General features: G+C 36.1%; 1 protein-coding gene across 1 annotated transcript in view; it reads left to right on the top strand.

Moving 5' to 3' along the window:
• GPSM2 (G protein signaling modulator 2) overlaps positions 1 to 20,275 on the top strand; it is a 29,861-nt gene that overhangs the window by 5,808 nt on the left and 3,778 nt on the right. The window contains exons 2-12 of the mRNA XM_085299050.1: positions 5,180 to 5,479; positions 11,648 to 11,869; positions 12,885 to 13,020; positions 13,508 to 13,650; positions 14,328 to 14,451; positions 14,721 to 14,836; positions 15,750 to 15,905; positions 16,904 to 17,012; positions 17,265 to 17,394; positions 18,004 to 18,074; positions 20,086 to 20,262. Coding sequence (XP_085155176.1) covers positions 5,418 to 5,479; positions 11,648 to 11,869; positions 12,885 to 13,020; positions 13,508 to 13,650; positions 14,328 to 14,451; positions 14,721 to 14,836; positions 15,750 to 15,905; positions 16,904 to 17,012; positions 17,265 to 17,394; positions 18,004 to 18,074; positions 20,086 to 20,262 — 1,446 coding nt within the window. The 5' untranslated portion in view covers positions 5,180 to 5,417. The remainder of the gene's footprint in view (positions 1 to 5,179; positions 5,480 to 11,647; positions 11,870 to 12,884; positions 13,021 to 13,507; positions 13,651 to 14,327; positions 14,452 to 14,720; positions 14,837 to 15,749; positions 15,906 to 16,903; positions 17,013 to 17,264; positions 17,395 to 18,003; positions 18,075 to 20,085; positions 20,263 to 20,275) is intronic.

The raw sequence follows: 20,275 nt of genomic DNA, 5'->3' as shown, positions 1-20,275 counted from the left end.
AAAAAAAAAAAAAAAAAAAAAAAGCAGAGCTTAAAAGGCCTGCCATCTTGGAGACTTTTAGCTGTACTTAAAGCCTTAAATTCTGCTGAATCAGATGCTGTACAAACATGAAAAAAAAAATCTCCTTCTAATAATCAAGATACATGGGAAGTAGGTATGGATAATGCTAGAGGGTGTGTAGAAAAGCTTCTGGACTTTTGTTTGCCTTTAATAGAATGTTGTATAAGTGAAGGCATCTGGTCTGTTATGCTGAAAAGAGATGTGAATGGAGGGAGAATCGGGAGGAATTAGCATAGCTGAAAGGACAGATAGGAAATGAACCTTTTCTTATGCATATTTAGAACGTGCCATGCAGCAAGGTCAGTGTGGTTTAGGTAACAAAAAATTAGGTCAAAGCTTTTTAGAAAAAGGGTGATAAATTAAATATCTGCACTGTTACCACAGTTGTCATAATGCAGCGTTATGTTAGTGATTAGATAATAAACGTTGGGCTTTACTCGAGCTGTGTTCTTTTAGCGTTGACCTCATGTCCAGCTTTATTATTAGCTGTGGGTACAGTGAGACCTTGAATGTGGTTTAGTGGCAAGACTTAGGAGGATTTCATTGTTAAGACCGTTTGTTCCATTAAGTTTATTAAAAATATATAAATACATATTTTTAAATATAAACTTAAAAGCAATTATATTTTATAATTATGTATCTAATCTTATAAAGTAGCTGTGTATTTTTATGAAGTATTTGCATTRCTTTTGTATAGGCTTTTTAAATCTTTTTAGTCAACTTCTTTTACAGTCCTGCTCTTGCTTGCAGTCCTGGGCATATTTGTACTCCTTTGTTACTAGGGAGTCTCTCATGCTGCAGTCCTGTTGGTGAATTAATCCCAAAGGAAGACAGTACTGAATTAACACAAYCTCTGATTATTATGGTAAACTACTTGGATGAAAAGCCTTCTCTTCCTTTTGGGTAAATGTGGTATTAGAAACAAATTGCGGAGAAAAGCAAACAGCGGAATCAGTAGAAAACTCAGGTTCATTACAGATAATGAGAGTATTTGTATCACTTTTCATTTAGCAATTACTTTAATTTTTAAGGGAGTTAATCTGTATCATAGCTTCTGTTATTATTCTACTCTTTGATAATCTCTGTGCTTCTGCTGACTTGTAGTTATACTGAAGTAATTACAAGTTTTGGGCATTAACTGGCTATGAAGAGATATGAAATAATTTCATAGATAATGGATCTTTAGAGCCAAGTTTACAAACTTCACTACCGTAAATCTGATCTTTCTGATTCAGAGTAAGTAGTTAGCTGTGCTTCCATCTGTCCTGGCAATAAAATGCCTGTCTAGTCATATTCTGTCAGTTGCAGCTTTTTTCTTTTTTCTAGTCAGGAGCTGATGATTTCTTATATAAAAAATAGCTCCCACGGGAGCTGGGAAAAGGGGAAGAAACTTCACATTCCTTCTTTAATAAAGCCCCATACTTGTGGAGCAGTGGTTTCCCGTTCTGTCGTGTTAATGTTTGGTATGAGCTGCACTCAAGGAGTGTGCTGAAAAGAATGCCAAGCCTGTGAGCAGCCTGAAGGTCTGCTCTGTGTACACATCTACCATTCCCTTTTTCTAAGGGAATAAAACTTGTGCAATTGGTCTCTCTCTGTCTACTTTCCCCGATAGCTTTTGAATTTCTTGGCTAGTGATGACTTCATTTGGCAGATACTCCTTTTGTATACTCTAATGAAAAATAGCAAGTAGATAGAGAAGGCATTCCTTGATCCCTCTTCTTTAGGGAAAGGCAGGAGGAATTGAGCTATTAACTCTTCTGTTTGCCAGCCTCCAAGTGACCAGTCAGCATGTCAGCCAGTCAACCACGTAACTGTAGACAAGCAAAGGAGATGATCAAAAAACATATACCAAATGCCAGAAAGGCAGAAATCCAGATTCAGGAAGGTGGTGGGATGAGGGAAGGAGCCAATGAAGCTGTCGGAGACTGAGAACTTGTTCTGTAAAGGATGCATAGGACATAGGATATAAATCCTTGAAGGATGATATTCCGTTAGCTTCCGTGGTATTGGAATAAATTGGACAGAAAAGATAATCTCCCTTTCCAACTATACTGTAATTATTGATCTCACATAATAAATAATATGCTAGTAATCACTGTTAATAAATAGTTTACTCTTGCTTACTGTTTTTACATGTATGGAAATACAGTATTCTGTCAAAAGTTAAAATGAAGGGCTCTACCACAGACATTCAATAGAACTGAGAACTACAAACTGATTACAGTGGTTGTCTGATGTTGTGATAAAATTCATGGTATGTCCTCCAATCTTTTCTGAAATGGAAAATGCCTTAAAACATGAAACACTTSTCTGGAAGTTTTAACAGCTAGAACACTTTATTAGCTTGCATAGCAAGTTGTAGAGAAAGAAATTTTGTCTATTATTTTACTGCTATCAGGGACTAAAATATTTTCTATTAATCACAATTGACGATTGGAGAGTCTTGGTTTCTTTGGTAATTTTTCTTGAGAGGGTACCTCGTTCCACTCTCACCACGCGTGTCACCGGTTCAGCTCAGCGCAGTGGTGTGAGTGGAAGGCTGAGGTGTACTGCCGTGGGCCGTTAGCCACTATGGCCTTGGCCATAGTCTGTTGAAGGGTATAAACTGGTTGCTGCATTTGGGTACCCACTCTCTGCCTTGCCAGTACTTCATTATCTTTTTCTTTTTTCAGTATCACATTGCTTTGGAATTAGTAAAGCAAGTTGAGTTGTGTTTCAGGTTTATTTTCAGAAATTTAAAAATTACAAAATAGCTAGGACTTGCTGCACTTGCTAGCTGGCATAGTGAAACTACATTTTCAGAGTCATATATATGACTTCAGTTTTCTAGTCAGGCTTTTGTGAAGGGCGGATCTTTTAGATGCATATTAATATTGCTTTGTTTAAAGTTGTGGAGAGAATAAATTTAAAACGTCAGCTTTGTGTTATTACACTTTTTTATTACCAGTGAACATGCATTTTTTCCACACTTTACTTAAAAATGCAAGTTTAGAACTAGTAGTTTTACTGTTAGGTATGTAGATACAGAAGAACTTCTCCTGACTTCTCTATATTACTAGGCTTTTCCACTGAAGTACTGTGTCCTTTGAATTGCTTTTTTGTTGGTCTCCAGCTCGGGAAAGGCTTGGTTACGCAGAGATTCTTTGAAGAGTTAAGGTGGATAAATAGACAGAGCAAGGCTTAGTTTGCTGTAGCTTAATTCTGACAAGGCCAGTTTATACCTGAAACATAGGGTCTGCAGAGGGATTCTTTTTTTTTTTTTTTTTTTTTTTTCCCTTCACCTCTGAATTTTGAATTCACCACTGTAATCAATCTGCTTGCATGTGCTTATTGGTTATATGTTGGCGTGGCTGAAGTACAGCTCAAGCTTCTAATGAGTTCCAGGTGAAGGAAGAGAAGTATGAAGCCCAAACCCTGTAATTTTTGCTGGGTCGGTGCTGTTTACGCATAGGCCAGCTTGGGTGTATCTGGGTCACCCTGCCAAGGGGACTGTGCCTGTGCCATAGGGCTCTGAAGAGGGAGTGGTGGTTCCAGCACCTGGCATCAGTCGGAGAAAGAGTTTAAGGGAATAGGAGTGTAGCTCAGTTAAAATGAAGCTGTAAGCACTAGCGTGAAATGTTCTGTTAATAATGACCAATATTTAAATGAATGCAGTCATTGTGGTGTATGTTTAAATAGAATTGTAGTTTTTGATTAACTTTGCCTTTTATTTAAAAAAAAAAATCTAGAAACTACTTATTTTGTTAATTACAGTTGCAGTATAAATATGCAAACAAATTACTGCAGGAAAAGTCATTATTTTGTGATCCATAACATCTGCCCATACACACACTTTTTAGTTTGTGGGATACAGTAGTTTACATTAATTTATCCAACTGTGGAAGAGGTACTTCCCCTCCTTGCACTGACTGAGCACCGAGAGTGCTCCCAGGTGGTCTCTGTGGACTGGGTGACATACAGCAATCCGCTTTTGTCAGCTGTCTGACCTGGGGTTTGGACAAACTTCTGGAGAACAGATACCTGTACCATGGTCTCTCCAGTATGCAAGTTGCAATGGTATTGTAAAATGTATGTGTCACACTTCATAATTGCTAAAATGCACCCACACCCGTTTGTTGATGCCAGATAATTCTAACTATAGAAGAATAACCAGCTGTTTGACTGGAAGAATGTGAATGTTTGAGGGGGGGTATCAAGGAAGAGGATAATGAGAAGTGTGAACCTTCATAGCTGGTGCTTGAAAAAACTGATGAGAGAAAAGGCACTGTCTACACCTAAAATTAAAAATAGAAAAGATGCACTTTATTCTGGTGTCAGCTGGAGATCTGAGTTATGCTCTTGTTTTTTTGATGCCTCTGCAGTGTCTTGATGAAATATGCWTTTGTGAATTCCACAGCTATATTTTTACTTACAAAGCAAGGTAATATTAGTACCGAGCAATAAACATGTCAACTCTTCTACTAAAAATACACTTAAAAGTGTATAAACCTTTGGTACAAAGTTTCTTTTCAGTTAATTATTTCCCTGGCAGCCTAAACATAATTCACAAATTCACATGGAACTACTGGTTGCTGCAGTCCTTTAGAAGGGAGCAGCATTTGGCGTTCATGTGCCTGTTGGGGCATTTCAGAACATGAGGCTGGTAAAACAGAAACAAAAAACTTTCTGGGGGCAGGGGAAGGTGTTAACGCTCTGCGGGTTGCCTTGCTGATCATGTTCACAGCTGGGTGGCCTCCAGACCTGGCACAGTTGGGGTGGGATTGCCGTGGACCTTAGCTGGCTGTCGTGGCTTTGGCAGTACTGCTTACATGGAAAGCATTATATTATGCATTTCATCTGCAGCTTTCATTCTTTAAGCTTTTTGCTTGGAACTTCACTAGATTACTCAAAGTTTCCAATTAAAAAGAGATGGCTGCTTTCCATTAAACCTTCCTTGCTTTCTCATTGACTACAGGAATTGTCATGTGTGTCTAGAAGATTTTGGCTCAGGCTTTAAGTTCTTGATTGACACTTCCTGCTTGGTAGGAGTAGCATTGTGCTTTTGCATCAGCTGCAAATGGTTATGAGTGATTAATTGAAAATGAGACTTCAAGCCAAGCATCTTGTGTTCCCTTTGCAGAAACGCAGCTGAATGGAGCTGAAAGGGCCACAGATGCAAGAACTTGAACACGTTTCTGAAAGTTTGAGATGTGTCTGACAGTGACTTCCTTACCTTACTAATAAAGAAGAGTATTTCAACAGGAACTTAGGATATCTTGACTCCAACTTATTAATACACTAACTGGAACAGTTCTCCGTAGTAAAGTACTTACCCTGCTACAGAACAATATTAATTTCACTACTGATAATGCAACTCAATGGAGGAAAGTAATGTTTTGATAAGCATGCGGGAAGATCGTTCCTTTCATGTTCGATACAGGTAAGGTTGTATTAATTTTAGTATGAATGATTAAGTATTGTTATGATAGAAAACTAAGCAAGTTTACAAGAAGAAGTCTGGGATCTGTTACTAGTATTATTCAAGCTGAAAGTCAAAACAATGCTATATACTTTCTTCTTAATTTTTGAACAATGAAAATTCACTTTTGAGAGTATATTAGTATAATTACGTGATTGTATAATATTGGACCTGTTGGTTGTTGCAGAATAGTACCTGAGTGTTTGTATTTCTTTATTGTGACTTGCCTTGTAAGAATGATGTGAAATGTGGTCCCTACATAGCAATACGTACTATCTATTTAGCTTTTAGGCTGCTTGTGCAAATTGCTGGGTTTTGTCTGCTAAAGTTCTCTGTTCTTGTCCCATTATTGCTTATGTGAGTGATGAATTTTTAGGTGCACTTTCTTCTAGAGTAGTCTTCCTTGCTTAAATAAGGAGATTTGATTGATTAGATAAAAACTGCTTTGATATCTTAGACTAAAAAAGTGTTATTATTACAAGTGCTTTCCCTTGTGAGAACTTACATAATTTTTCTTTTGGAACCTCCTTTCTAGACCTGGAATAAACTGTTAGTGTGGCAGGCTCCCTCTAAAGAAGCTGAAAAACAACAACAACATTGTATATTGCGCCATATGTGGATGGCTGGTGTTTCGAAGGGTAAATCTTGCAACTCATTCAGTAGGAAAGGATACAGAAATACTGCAATTGTTGTTTTAAAAACGAATACAAAGTATGATTTTTGATTTCATTCCTCCCACATTCTCTCATCCTTACTTCAGAGGGGTTTTTTTTGTTTGTTTGTTTAAGAGGAACAAAGTACTTCCCTTAATTGTAAGACAGCACATGCTATTGCTTGAAATTAATTATGGGAAAACTGAAGGTACTTGCAGTATCTGTTGTCATACAGCTGTTCTGACAGTGTTAGATTGCTGTTAGATTGGTCTTGTCTTTCATTTCATAGAATTACAGTATTACTTCTGGTTAGCTGTATACTCAACAGGAAAAGCTTTGTCCAATAAGGAAAAACATGGAAAATAACTATAATCTCTCTTTCTTTTGCAAAAATCCTGATATAGTGAGTTAGGAAGCAGGAATCCCTATATATCTGAAATTTATATTTCTGCCATTTGTGTGTTTCTTGGGTATATCTATCTCCCAGCAGTCCTGTAATGTGTTTACACACACTACTGCTGATGCTCTTGGTCCTCCCCAGACAATTCACCTTTCAGAAAAACAGGTGCTGTTCAGAGTACTATGATGGAAGTAACTGGATGAAGAAAGCAGCATAGCCAATTGTCTGTTTTAAACTGAGAAATAAAAAATAACTTTACAAAATTTGGCAAGCACAATCAGGCAAAATGTTCATTCTATGTTTCAGTACAAGTTTCAGTAACAGTAATTGCCAATAAAAATATTTATGACCTTATTAAACCTTTCCATAGGAACTGTAATGTGATGAATGCTTAAAAATCACCAAAGCGTAATCCCTGAAGTTTCTTTTTCAAACATTAAGCTTTTTCAAAACTTAGAGATATCGCAAGTTAATTGAGCATTTAATGCAGGGAAAAAATCTGGTCATAAATTACTGGGTTTTTTTTTTGTTTTGTTTTTCTGTTTTTCAATCTTTTACATACAGAAATTATCCCTGGATCATTTGGTTCCCAAAATGATTTCCGTTTCCAACTGATATTCCAATAGAGCAAACTTTAAAAAGAAACTGATAGTTTCGTCGTTCGTAAAGAGAGGGCTTACCATGGATCTGTTTCTTACTGTGCAAGCTGTTCCTCTCTCCCCATTGTAGACAGACAGTAGCACTTCAGCAGCTGCAAAAGAGCCTGTGCTGGTGGAAGGAACTTATTTTGGTCTAGCCTAGTTCAATGACTGAAAATAAAATGCCAGGGATAACAAATGTGACTAATAACTGATCCATACAGTAACTATTTGCAGGACTTCCTTTGTCTGTCTGGTGTGTCTTCACACACCAGAAACCTCTAACTGATAGTATTGTGACTGGAGCATTAGAACCTAAACTTTTGGTTTTTTTAATGCTAAGTTTCCTATCAAACTTAGTGTGACTAGACAGTGTTCCAGTGGACACGCGAGTAGTTATGACTGGACAATATGGTAATGCTTCTACAGAATGGGTGGAAACCAAGAATAAGAGCTGGAGTCAGGATAGTATATGGTCTTTATTGTAGAATGCTTGTGCCATTAGTAATTTTATGCATCTGAATTAGAGATCGTAGCAGTTTTTCTGGTTTTGTGTCTAGGTATTGACACATTTCACAGTGAAGTTACATGGTAGGGAGAACCTCCACACACACCRTGAAAATTGCCATAAACATTCAGAAATCTTCTCTGTGAGATTGAACAGAATAAAATTAAGTTAGTAGAATTTAGGGACTATAAAAATCAGTACAAATCATCTTTCTTTCTTCTATTGCCTTACTGTAAGATGAGAGAAGCTAAGCAAAGGAGACTCCAAATGTTGGAGAAAAGTAGGAGGTTAGGGTGGAGACATGCATTTAGGTTTATTTTCTTGTAAGCTTTGAAGATTCAAAAGAGAATGTAGAGAAGGTCAAAGAAGATTAAAAAAGAAAAGACAAAAGGGAGCCAGGCAAGATGAAAAGCTTAGAGTAACAGATAAGGATGAGATAGTCTTACAARTGAGAAATTATTCAGGAGATGCCAACCTTTCAGAGAAGAACAGGTCCAGGCAACTGTAAGTAGAGTAACAAAGTGAGGCACTGTGTGAGTGTTTCCACAATAGTATCTGGAAGAACATTATCATGTTTAGCAGGAACAGAATTTCATTAGAAGCACATGGATGAATGGGCCTTTTTGTCTCTGCTGATTCAATGTATCTTTTGTTTAGCCATTGGGTGTTGAATAAATAAGTAATTCAATTCAGCCCTGGGAACAGAGAAAGTAATTTCATATTCTCCTTGTAACTATTTAATGACTTCCTAAAATATTGATAACCTAACCCTGTCTTGTCTGCCCACATGCTATTTAACCATATTAGTAGGACAGTTCAAGCAACTTCTGGAAACATTCCTAAGAGGTGATATTCTTTTCAATGGAGAACAGTTATGCAGATCTTTTTAAAAACGTGTGGTTTTTCATAACTGTTTGTTAAAGATTATAGAAATTTCTTTGAGCCCAGTTTTTGTACTTGATGGTAAGCCTGCCAAAATTTTTGCCTAGAAGTGACTTGGTAAAATAACTGAATGAGTCCATAGCGCTCATGTAGCATGAATAAAATACTAATACTGGGTACAGGCAACTGAAGTAAATTGAAATAAATATTTCATTTCCTCTGTTCTTTCTTTTTATAGCTTATGTAGAACTTTGAAATTGTAAAAGGTCAGTATGAATTGGTTTAAATGGAAATGGAAGTTTTAATTTGTTGTCAACAGATTCTAACAACCTATCAACACAACCTTTCTAGAGTTGTACTCATAGTAATATTAGATTTTGGGTTACTTTTTACTCAAACATTAATTCCTGTTCTCATTAACTCTTGTAATTCTAGCTGAATTGAGATATGTTGGAGCAATAGTTGGTATTCATCAGTCTTGATAAAAACCTTAGCTTCATATCTTTTAATGTTTTGTTTGGAAAAAATAGATCTTTCATATTAATAAGTTATACTAAGTGTGGGTTGCAAAGTGTAGGTTTCAAATTCCTTGATGAAATGGTAATGCTGCCTTGGCACTTGACAGTCTTTGGAATAATGTGAAATTACTTGAATGCAGTATATCAGAAAAAATTACTTGTYTGTAGCACTCTCTGAAATTAATCTTTTGTACCTTTTCAAGCTGTGGCTTTCCTTCATTGATTAGTTGACTGCTGCATGACAATTAGAAATCAAAACACAAATTTATTTTACAAGTTAAATTTATAGAACTGAAGCCTGGTACAATATTTTGACTATTGTGCCACATACAGTCATCCTTTCAGCAAAACTCTAAGTCCTTCAAGCTAAAAAAAAAAAAAAAAAGAAAAAAAAAAAAAAAAGAAATGAATATGACTGTGTAATGTTCTAAATCTAAAGAGCACCATATTTTCTAAACATCACTTTAATTAGACCTGTCAGCTAACATGAGGTGCCCGGAGAGAACCTCTTGGGATAGGATTATTTAAGATTACCCAATGAAGTGTTTTAATTCTTAAACCTTTAGTTGCTGATGGTGTAACATACTGTACTTAATCATTTCTGCCTATTTCCTTTTTACATGCAGCACACGCACAATGTAATTAAAAAATCAAGTTGTGTGTTATAGCAAATAGGAATTCTTTAACTTCTCTGAGGAAAATTTCCAAACCTGAAAACACTGCGTATGTTATGGATATCCAAACTGAGAAGCTGGGCCTGGGAAGAACTTCATACTTGAGTTGCAATCTGGTATCTGCATCTTTACCAACTACCAAGCATATATCATTTTTAGTTACAAAAGTAAAAAATGTCAGTCATCTCATTGTGCTTAAGTTGTGGAATGTCAAAGACCAGCAGGTATGGTACTATTTTGTGTTGGTAGCTTATTTGCCTTATGATCTAAATTCTAGTTCCCTTGGAAGTCAGTGGATTTTTTCAAAAATATTTCCTTCTTACTTAGATTTGAGTAGAATATTGTATGATGTAATGTTTTTCTGATTAAAAAATTAAATATTGCAGATCTATTAAACATTTCATCTCCATATCTTGTCAAAACAGCTGTTTTCTAGTGTTGTCATTAAAATAACCGTTGGAATAGCAAATATTTGTGGTTGTTACTATTCATATTAAGGAAAACTGGTTTAGGGACAGGACTCTAAAAGATTCATTCTTACAACCAGTAAATCACCAATGATGATAAAACAAGGATATAATTAATTTTACAAGATGTTCTGTTTTGGGCTACAAGCCCATGTATTAGAGTGACTGTATTGTTTACTATGTAATCTGGGTTGAAGAACAATTCAAAAGCAATATGCAAACTCACAAGGTTGGCATGCAGCGCTTTCTGACAGTATTAGCATGCATTTTTTTAAATACTTAAAGAATATCTCTTACTGAATTTTCCTTTTCAAAAAGCTTTTTAAAGTGCAACGATGGCACTTTTGTAAGCTTTTTACAGTGCAYGTCATTTTGAAAAAGCCTGTGTACTACACTGTTTCAGGATCAAGATTGTGAAGTTTTCTTTTCTTCTCATTTTCCTCTTCCCTAACTCCCTTGCTATCAGAGCTGTAAAGAAAATGTTGTTATTAGTAGTCATTAACACTTACTGTAATTTGAAATTTTACCTCTTGTAGACTTGAATTTACAATAGCATAAAATGCATACAAACATTTTTTGGGGGCAGTCACAGTTCTTTAAGGAAGCACCTTTGTTCATTGTTCAAAATGTGTTAATGTTCTGCAATTCTGCTATGTAGTTCTTTAATGAGTATCTTTGCTGCTTGCAGTATTTTATAACTGTGTAATTACACAATTCTTTGCTCATACTAATCAAAAATATTCCAATGGCTTATGGAGTGATGGGGTTTGAGGTTAAGTAACTTGAATTGAAATGCATCTCATCRTTAATCCAACCTAGTTCTTTTCCTTTGCGCTGTGAAACTTTTTACAGCTTTAGCACTACAGGAAATGTTCAAGTGCTAAATAGTATTGAATTCATTGTGAAATAATTTTGGAAAAACTCATCAAGGTCTCCCGTAAGATAAAAAGCTAAAATACTATATTCCATTTGTCAAAGTTTGTATACACCAGTAATCCATATGCATGATTTTTAGTTTGCTGTTCTAAAAGTATCTAGATAGTAAAGACACTTTGTATTTTAGAATCATAGTGGTGCTATATAAGGACAAAGTAGTGTTTGGATTTCCTTAAGACTTAAAGAAAAAGGGGAAAAAACGGAGAGAAGAAAAAGAACAGAAAGAGTGCTTCCTGTTAGAATGTTACATTTGCTCATCACTATCAGAGTTGCAGTTTCCATTTCAACGTTTGTGTCTGTAATATTATAWAGCAAGTTCTTTGCTTATACTGCAGCACTGAATCCCTGTGCTAAACAAGCAGAGACCTTCTGAGTAATATCCACCTCTTCAGAACTACTGGGCAAAGTGCGACAGTTAGAATGACAATTTCCTTTTCTGCTCAAATTGCGCAGGATGGAGGCTTCCTGCCTAGAGCTGGCTTTGGAGGGTGAGCGCCTATGTAAAGCAGGAGATTGCCGAGCTGGTGTATCTTTCTTTGAAGCAGCTGTTCAGGTCGGAACTGAAGATTTAAAAACGCTCAGTGCTATTTACAGCCAGTTAGGCAATGCCTACTTCTACTTGCATGAATATGCAAAGGCCTTGGAATACCATCACCATGATTTAACTCTCGCAAGGTAATCTTGAGTCTTTCTTTAACCATGTTTTTCATTTCAKTCAGTCCTTGTAAAGACGAGCAGTTGATTGGAGAGTCCAGCAGGTAACTGAATCGCCCGTTACCTGGGGAGTTGACAGTCAGTGCAACACCATAACCTTAGTACTGACTGAGACCTTGCCAGGTTTGTGGATAATTACATGGCTGCTTTAAATTTTCTTCCTTATTTACCCTTTTGTGTTTCTAAAACTTAATTTTTCTGGTTCTCCAGAATTTTATGCTGGCTCTGCTGTTTACTTAACAGAACTCATTCATGTTTTTCTGTGTAAAACCCATAGGATGATATTATGAAATACAAAAAAGTGTGCATTTAATATACTGTTTGTGTGTTTGACTTGTGATGACTTAGTATAGATCCAATAAAAGACAGAGATGCCTCATGTTGACCACAGTTAGGCACAAATCCTTTCTTCCCCCTTAACCTTGTACCTGTGGAGGGGAGTGTAGCCATGGAGGTGCCTAAATTGACAAAGCACTTGTGCCATTCCCGAAGTATCCACRTCTGAGTAGGTCAGTGTCAGTCTTCCACCTTAATCTCATTTGGACTCTTGAGATGAAATATTCCTCTGAGATTTTTGGAGATTGGTATGTCTAATATAGGCTAGTAAGACAATTTATGATACATAAAATATGTAAACAGTTGAAACTCTTTTCTAGTCATGGGACTGTCTTTACACATAATCATTACATTTTTCTCTTTATTCTCTTCTTGAAAGAAATGTGATGTCTTATAAAGTAGTTGATCAATATTGTGAACATTGGCAGTTGCATAAACAGCACCAACAAAATTAAATGTCCCTAACCATAGACTAAACATTGTTTATGTGAATGTATTTTAGATACAAAATAAAACTAACATATATATGCTTAACTATTGGTAATTTCGCAAGTTCTTGTAATTATCTACCGTACATTGATCAGCTTTCTAATTTTAAATTATACACTATTTAATGGTAGCTTTATGTTTGCAATTTCAGGACTATTGGAGATCTGCTGGGTGAAGCTAAAGCTAGTGGAAATCTGGGCAACACCTTAAAGGTACTTGGGAATTTTGAAGAAGCTATTGTTTGTTGTCAGAGACATCTGGATATTTCCAGAGAGCTTAACGATAAGGTAAGAATTGCTTAGGAATCCAAAAGTAAGCTATGTATTACTAGAAACTGTATTAACAAACCCCTTTGTATTGGTAGTAACGTGAGTATGTCACTTTTTAGAGGAAACAGTGAATTACTTCTGGAAAATGAGAATCTGTTTTGTTTAAGAGGGTTGTTTGCACCTAGAAGACTACAGTATCTAGATGTATAAATATTATCCTGTATTAAAATACAGGATAAATTTAAAATAAATTTAAAGATAACTGGAGTCGAGAATTATGCATCTCGCCTTCAATGGAGAGAGTAAGCTAAACGGTCTGATTGAAGGATGTGACCGAGTGGGAATAAAGCGGGTGACATCAGCCTGTTCAGAATGGTCACAGCATCTGTTGACAAGCACTTAAACTTTTTCTCCTTTCTGTGGATTGTGCTAATTGTTAGGACACAAGACATGAGCCTAAAGCATGAAGTTTTAGAGCGTTATTAACACGTTGCTTTTGTTTTAGGTAGGAGAAGCAAGAGCACTTTATAATCTGGGAAACGTTTATCACTCTAAAGGGAAAAATGTAGCTTGTGCAGGGACTCATGATCCCGGGGAACTTCCAGATGATGTGAAAAATGCATTAGAAAAAGCTGCAAATTATTATGAGTAAGTAATAGCTTTAAATCTTGATGATTGAGAGGATATGATCATCTAAGTCATTAGAATAGTGGGAGATATTTTGATGACATGAACTAAGCTGTAAACCAGTGCGACTTTAGTTTGCAGGCAGTGCCATGCTTGTACTCAGAGCAGAGAATCTTGAGAATTTTTTTGTTTTAAAATGGAGACTGAACTTCTCTTTGTTACACCCTCAGTTTTAACATCCCTCTTATTCCCACATCCTTTCCTCATCCTAGAGTCCTGTCCATCTTTCAGAACCAGAGTGACGATAACAGGACCTCGGTATAACTACATTTGAGCTGACATTGTCTTAGTTTCATAACTTCGGTCCACGGATTTTTGTGGCACGTGCAGCACTCACCTTTCTGTCGCAAGAGAATGTGTGCTTTCAAATTGGCTAGTGGATGTTGAGCAAACATAGGTCTTTTGCTGGAAACAAGCACACCAGCTTGAGTGAGAATGAAATAAAAACTTTGTATCTCACAGGAAATGCTTCCTGCTCAGTGGAAAATTTATGGTTGCATAAAGGCAATTAAAATAGGCCAAAATAGAATACCTCTACCTTTTCCTTTATATAAACGGAAGAAATTTTTTTTTGCTTAAATAACTATGAGGAGAAAATATCTTACAAGTTGCTGCTCTTCCCTCTTTTCTCTCATCAGGGAAAACCTGACAATAGTAACAGAGCTGGGTGATAGAGCTGCGCAAGGACGTGCCTTTGGAAATCTGGGAAATACGCACTATCTTCTGGGGAACTTCAGGAGTGCAGTTATAGCCCACGAACAGGTACAGTAACATGCTAGTATGGAATGTTACTTGTTCTAGCAAAGTATCACTAGTTGCAGATGATCTTGTTGTGCTGAACTTTGCAAGCTTTCTAGTGCAAGTTAGGCTTTAAACCTTAACGGCGCAGCTTTAAGTCTGGCTGTTCTTTTCAAGCCTACAGAACAGATACTTCAGATAGTGGAAAAACTCTGGGCATGCACTCTTGTATGCAAGTGTGTGTTAGGAAATGCAAAACTGAGTAATTAATGCAATTATTTAATATTTTTAAGCGTCTACTAATTGCAAAAGAATTTGGTGATACCTCAGCTGAAAGAAGAGCATACAGCAATCTCGGAAATGCCTACATATTCCTGGGTGAATTTGAAACTGCTTCTGAATACTACAAGTTAGTTGACTGCTTACAACTTACATATCTTCTTGTACTTTTTAACTTTTTTTTGTGCTTAGCACTTTAGCTGACTGTAGAATGGCCATTTCTTTAAAATATACTTAGAAAAAAATTGCATTTGTTTAGCAAAATATTTGTCTTTTAATCTTTTTGTTACTTTAAATAGATTCTTCTCCATACTGTAGACATCCTTCTGCAATACACATTTGCTCTTGTTTTAGAGATTGAGCATTACTGCTTTAGCGCTCACTAAATTCTGGAGTGATCCAAGTAGACTTTGGTATCACTGAGATAGGTAGCGCATGTCAACATTTGATCTGTATTTTTAATCCAGAATTTTTCTTCATCTCCTCAGTACAACCAGTTGTTGCTGCTGTAACTKAGAAAAAATATACGCTCTGCAAAGATAGAGTACTGCCTGTTTGTTTTGAAAACAGGAAAAAAGCCTTAATACTAAGCAAAACCTGCTTAGCATTCAAATTCCTCTTAGCTAGCAAGGACAAGCTGGCTAGGTGGTTATAGGTATTRCAGTATTGACGGAGAATATGCAATATTTATATCAATGCTGGTACTAAACTGTGTCAAGTCCATGATGTCAGGAAAGCTGCTATAAATTACTGATGAAGCAACCAATTAAAATTAGGAGATGCAGTTTAAGTGACCAGTCTGCACCCTAATAAAGTGAATGGAAATTGATTGCAGGGGAGGAAAGTGGAAGGAAGACACTTAAAATCTTTTAAATTTTACAGAAAATAATTATGTAAAATAATTTATTAGCAGCAAAATTGCCAGCTTAGTGACTGAGCTTGTTTAATTTGTATAACTGATTTTTCGATGCACAATTACTTGTGCATACTTTCTAAAACCTTTCTTTGCAGTGATTTTTGAGGTGACTCACTCTTTCTTTTAGGAGGACGTTGCAGCTGGCTCGACAACTTAAAGACAGAGCTGTGGAAGCCCAGGCCTGCTACAGCCTTGGAAACACGTACACTTTGCTTCAGGACTATGAAAAAGCAATTGATTATCACTTGAAACACCTTGGGATTGCTCAGGAATTAAATGATAAGTAAGCCCTGAGAGATTGTTTAATGTATATGACACTTAAATACTGTTACTTTTTAGCTCTGCTTTTTTCTGTATGTGACATCTGAAATAATGTGAATTCCCCATGATGCATTTCCCCCGATGGGATCCAGTTTACGAATGGAAAAATGTACTCTTGAAGGTATTTCAGTTAATGAGTCTGGGGTGAAATATCCCTTTATTCAATTTTATTACAACATTGATGAGTGACGGTTTCCACWTCTTTTGTCAGTATTTTCTTTATAAATTAAAAAAAAGCAGGACTCGACTGTAGTAATTTTGCAGAGCTTTTCCATGAAGGAGCAACAGGGGGGAGGGAGAAAAATAAGTCCACTAGCAAATAATGCTTGTTTTAAAACCATAATTTCTGAGTTTTCCTGTAACACTGGTGTAACATTTTGTTAAACGCAGTTCTTCTAACTCAGTAAACAGTGTGTGTGAATAATAAGGGATATGCTCTGAAGAAAAGTAAAATAGGCTATTTTTTATATATATATATATATATATATATATATATATTTTATATATATATATATATTTATTTATATAAATAAATAAATATATATATAAAATTTATATATATATATAATATATATTTTTATATATATATATATATTTATTTATTTATATATATAAATAAATATATATATATTCCCCTCCTCTGGGTGACAGGTATATGATCTAAGGAACTATTTGCTATATATATAATGCTTGCAAAACTGAAAGGATGAGTTGTGTGTGCTGTGAGTTTAAAAATCGAAGATTTGATGAGATTTGTTCACATTTACACTTATGTCCATATCACACTACTTTAATTAAAGATACTTTAATTCATCAGTGTAGGTATAGTTTCTGATGGGAATCTTAATTTTTCTTTGCACAGCCATCATATGGTGGTAATGTTATGAAAATCTGACCCCTAGTGTTCAGACAGTAATGGAAGATGTGCTTGAAGCTTTGCTCTTTTCTGAATTTTTGCAGAATTGGCCAAGGAAGAGCATGCTGGAGTTTAGGGAATGCTTATACTGCTCTGGGAAATCATGACCAAGCAATGCATTTTGCAGAAAGGCATTTGGAGATTTCAAGGGAGGTATGATATTCACATGCTCACTTACACTGACTGCTTGATTTCTGCTCTCACTGCAGTGATTGCTGTAGAGGGACGACCATGCATGCGATATTGAATAATGGAATAGATTTTGAGTAACGTCTTAAGTGGCTGACTGCAATACTGCCAGCACAGTTTTCAACCAGGGATTTAGAGGGGAAGATACATGCTTCATATTTACATATGTTTATATTTTATCAAGGTACTAGATCTACTTATTTTATTTGGCTGCAGGTAGGAGACAGAAGTGGAGAACTCACTGCTAGACTTAATCTCTCAGATCTTCAAATGGTTCTTGGATTGAGCTATAGCACAAATAACTCCATGATGTCRGAAAACCACGTGGCTGACAACAGTTTGAATGGTATGTGTTTGTTTATAGAATACTTTTAACAGTGAACTTAAGAAAAAAAATATCYGTTTGTATTGTTAGTTGCTTTCTTCTTTTGGCAGATGAAGGCACAACCTTCAGATGGTTGTATATGCATCTTTTTTTCCCTGTGAGCAAAAAAGATTTCTTTGTGTAATCGCTATTTTTGCAATATTGCAGTATTTTTTTGGAGGATTTGCATTGTGAATCACAAGTTGCTGCTTAGTTCCTTCACATGAATAATCTTGAGATTCTAATATTCTTCATTTTTAATGGGGGAAATTTATCTACTTGCTGCCAAATGTCTTTTCTTCCTGCCATCTTAGCAACACCAGGCTTACTATAGAGGTTGGTTCATTTCATGGTTCATAGCTCCATGGTCCTTCTCTGAGTCCCCTGAAAGCACTGCTTATGTAGCCGTGTGAGGTTTTTAGGCTGTTTGTACTAACAGCTATTTACTCTCTGCTGGTAAGTTTAACTGCACCATTTTGGAACTCAGAATTGCTGCATCTTGGAGCTTAGATGAATACAAAGAGAGTCCAGCTTTGAAGGTAACACCATAAATCTTAATGATAAAAGGATGAACTTGTTTCTTTCTTCAAGGTACCAGAACAAGAGTTGGACGCCGTCACAGTATGGAAAACATGGAACTTGTGAAATTAACACCAGAAAAGGTTGGCATTTTTTTCTTCTGTTCTTCCAGTAAGATTGCAATGAAATGTTTCCCAGGATTTTACTCTAAGTTACGAATCGCTATTATTATTTGTGTTCAAATGACAAGATAGTCAGATGTTTTGTACTTAACCACTTTGAAAGAAGTCAGCAGAACTTTGATGTGTCATTTGCATCCCCTTTAATTTAGCTATCTTAAGAATTAGGTGAAAACAGGTCTGACAATTAGATATGACAAATAATACTGTTGCCAGGTAAGTAACAGTTAGCATCTTACTTATATAATGATTAGTGGAAAGCTTGCTTTATTCCCTTCAGGAAGAAGAAAGAATAGGGACCTGCAGTGTACAGCAAAAGAATTCTTTTCATCTCCTTTTTAAAAGTGGCTTGAGGTTTGCAGCATAAAAGTGATTCACAATTAAATGTCATAAGCTTTAGCTCAGAGAGGTGCTTTGAACAATTTTTCTTTGGCTGCAATCATTTTATAGACACTTAACGTACAGGTAAGTGTTTTTCTTCGCTTTGGGATTTCAACCCACCTTGCAAGCCATTGTTTCAACACCTATCTTGAATAAAGACTCCATTCCAAAAATGCTGAACCTGAGTCACAGATAGGGAAAGTGACTTCTCCCAAGTCACAGCCATCTCTCAGGGCTGGGAGTTCCTGATCCTCGTCTTTGTGTGAATCTTGAGAGACTTCCTTTAAATTCCATCTGTCTTTAAAAGGTAAGCTTACCTTTTAATGTAGATGACTCTACTGGTGGACTGACATTGCTATTTCTGCCTCGATATTGGGATATCCAATTCCTATCTCTTCAAATGATAAAAAAGCCTGTCATCATGTTTATCACACAGTAAATTAAATCTTCTCAAAGCTTACATCATGACAGTTGGTACAGCTGAAGTTAGCGCTAACATGCAGAGCCTCTTTGGGCACTGATTTAAAGTGAGTCTGGGTTTTATTCCAGACTTGTTTCTCTACAGGGACCCTCTAAGCTGTTGGTTATTACTTGCTGTATTTTCTTACTAAATCTCTTTATCTGTCTGTGTTATCTTTCAAAATACTGTGTGTGTGACAGTTCTCACCCTAAATACACTAAAACATTTCATGTGGATTTTACAATGGAGTATTAACCTAGTATTACAGCTTAACTTTTTTGTAAAGGCTTTTTTCAAGATCCTCCTGTAGTATAATCTGGACACTTATTCCATGAATATTTCTATTATAAAACAGAACGCATGGCTCTAGCATTCTGGTTTGATTGTACAGTACAGTCTTCCCTTTGAGCTTAAGCCTTTAAAGGTAATTCCATTTTGGCAGGCAGCATTGCTGACTAGGATTTGTGCTTATAGTCRCAGTTTCTGATGCTGAATCAAGAAAAAAAATGTTTTTCATGCAGTTATTATAGAAGATTGTCTTTTGTAGATTATCTCTTTTGTGGATAACTATTAGAAAAAGTTATGTGAAAGCTGGTAGGTTGATAAAGTCAGGCTGTGCTGGCATTCTTCTCACTCTTCCTTTTCAACCTTTATTGGGAATTCTGTGTATATAAAGGACTCGATAAAAGGCTGGTTGAGTATCTGCTGAATACAAAGTTTTGCTCCGCTCTCCCACTTTAAAGCCATGGATTTTTTTCAAGTGTCAGAATGTCATGTGGGAACTGCCACCTGTACCTGAATTTTAGTAGTCATCTTAACTACATTTGCTACATCTCAATCAGTAAGAAAAACAGTTCTAACTGCTTGATTAAATATACCATTTTATCACTTTTAATCCATCAAGCGTCCCACTGTGGTTCAGTTAAGAGACTGATCAATAACAACAGTACTAACCTGCTTCAGGTAAATAAGATCTCCAATAATCATATGTCATGTGATACAATTAACCACCTAGTGGCTGGATAAACTAAATAATGTAAAGCTGCTTTACTTTGGGAAGGAAAAGAACCAACCATGACAGGCATCAGTGTAATATAGTTAAAAGGGTTGATTTCATGACTCTTGTTTTCTTAGGTTCAGAACTGGAACAGTGAGATTCTTGCTAAACAGAAACCACTGGTTGCCAAACCTTCAGCAAAGCTGCATTTTGTAAATCGACTAAAAGGCAAAAAGTACAAAACCAGCACCTCTTCGAAAGTTTTGCAGGATGCCAGTAATTCTATTGATCATCGACTTCCAAACTCTCAAAGGGTAAGTTTGGAGA

Source organism: Rhea americana, unplaced genomic scaffold (genome assembly GCF_003343005.1).
Source record: "Rhea americana isolate MKP2758 unplaced genomic scaffold, rheAme1 scaffold_144, whole genome shotgun sequence".
Lineage (NCBI taxonomy): Eukaryota > Metazoa > Chordata > Aves > Rheiformes > Rheidae > Rhea > Rhea americana.
Note: the sequence above shows the minus strand (reverse complement) of the source record. Positions and strands in the feature narration are given on the sequence as shown.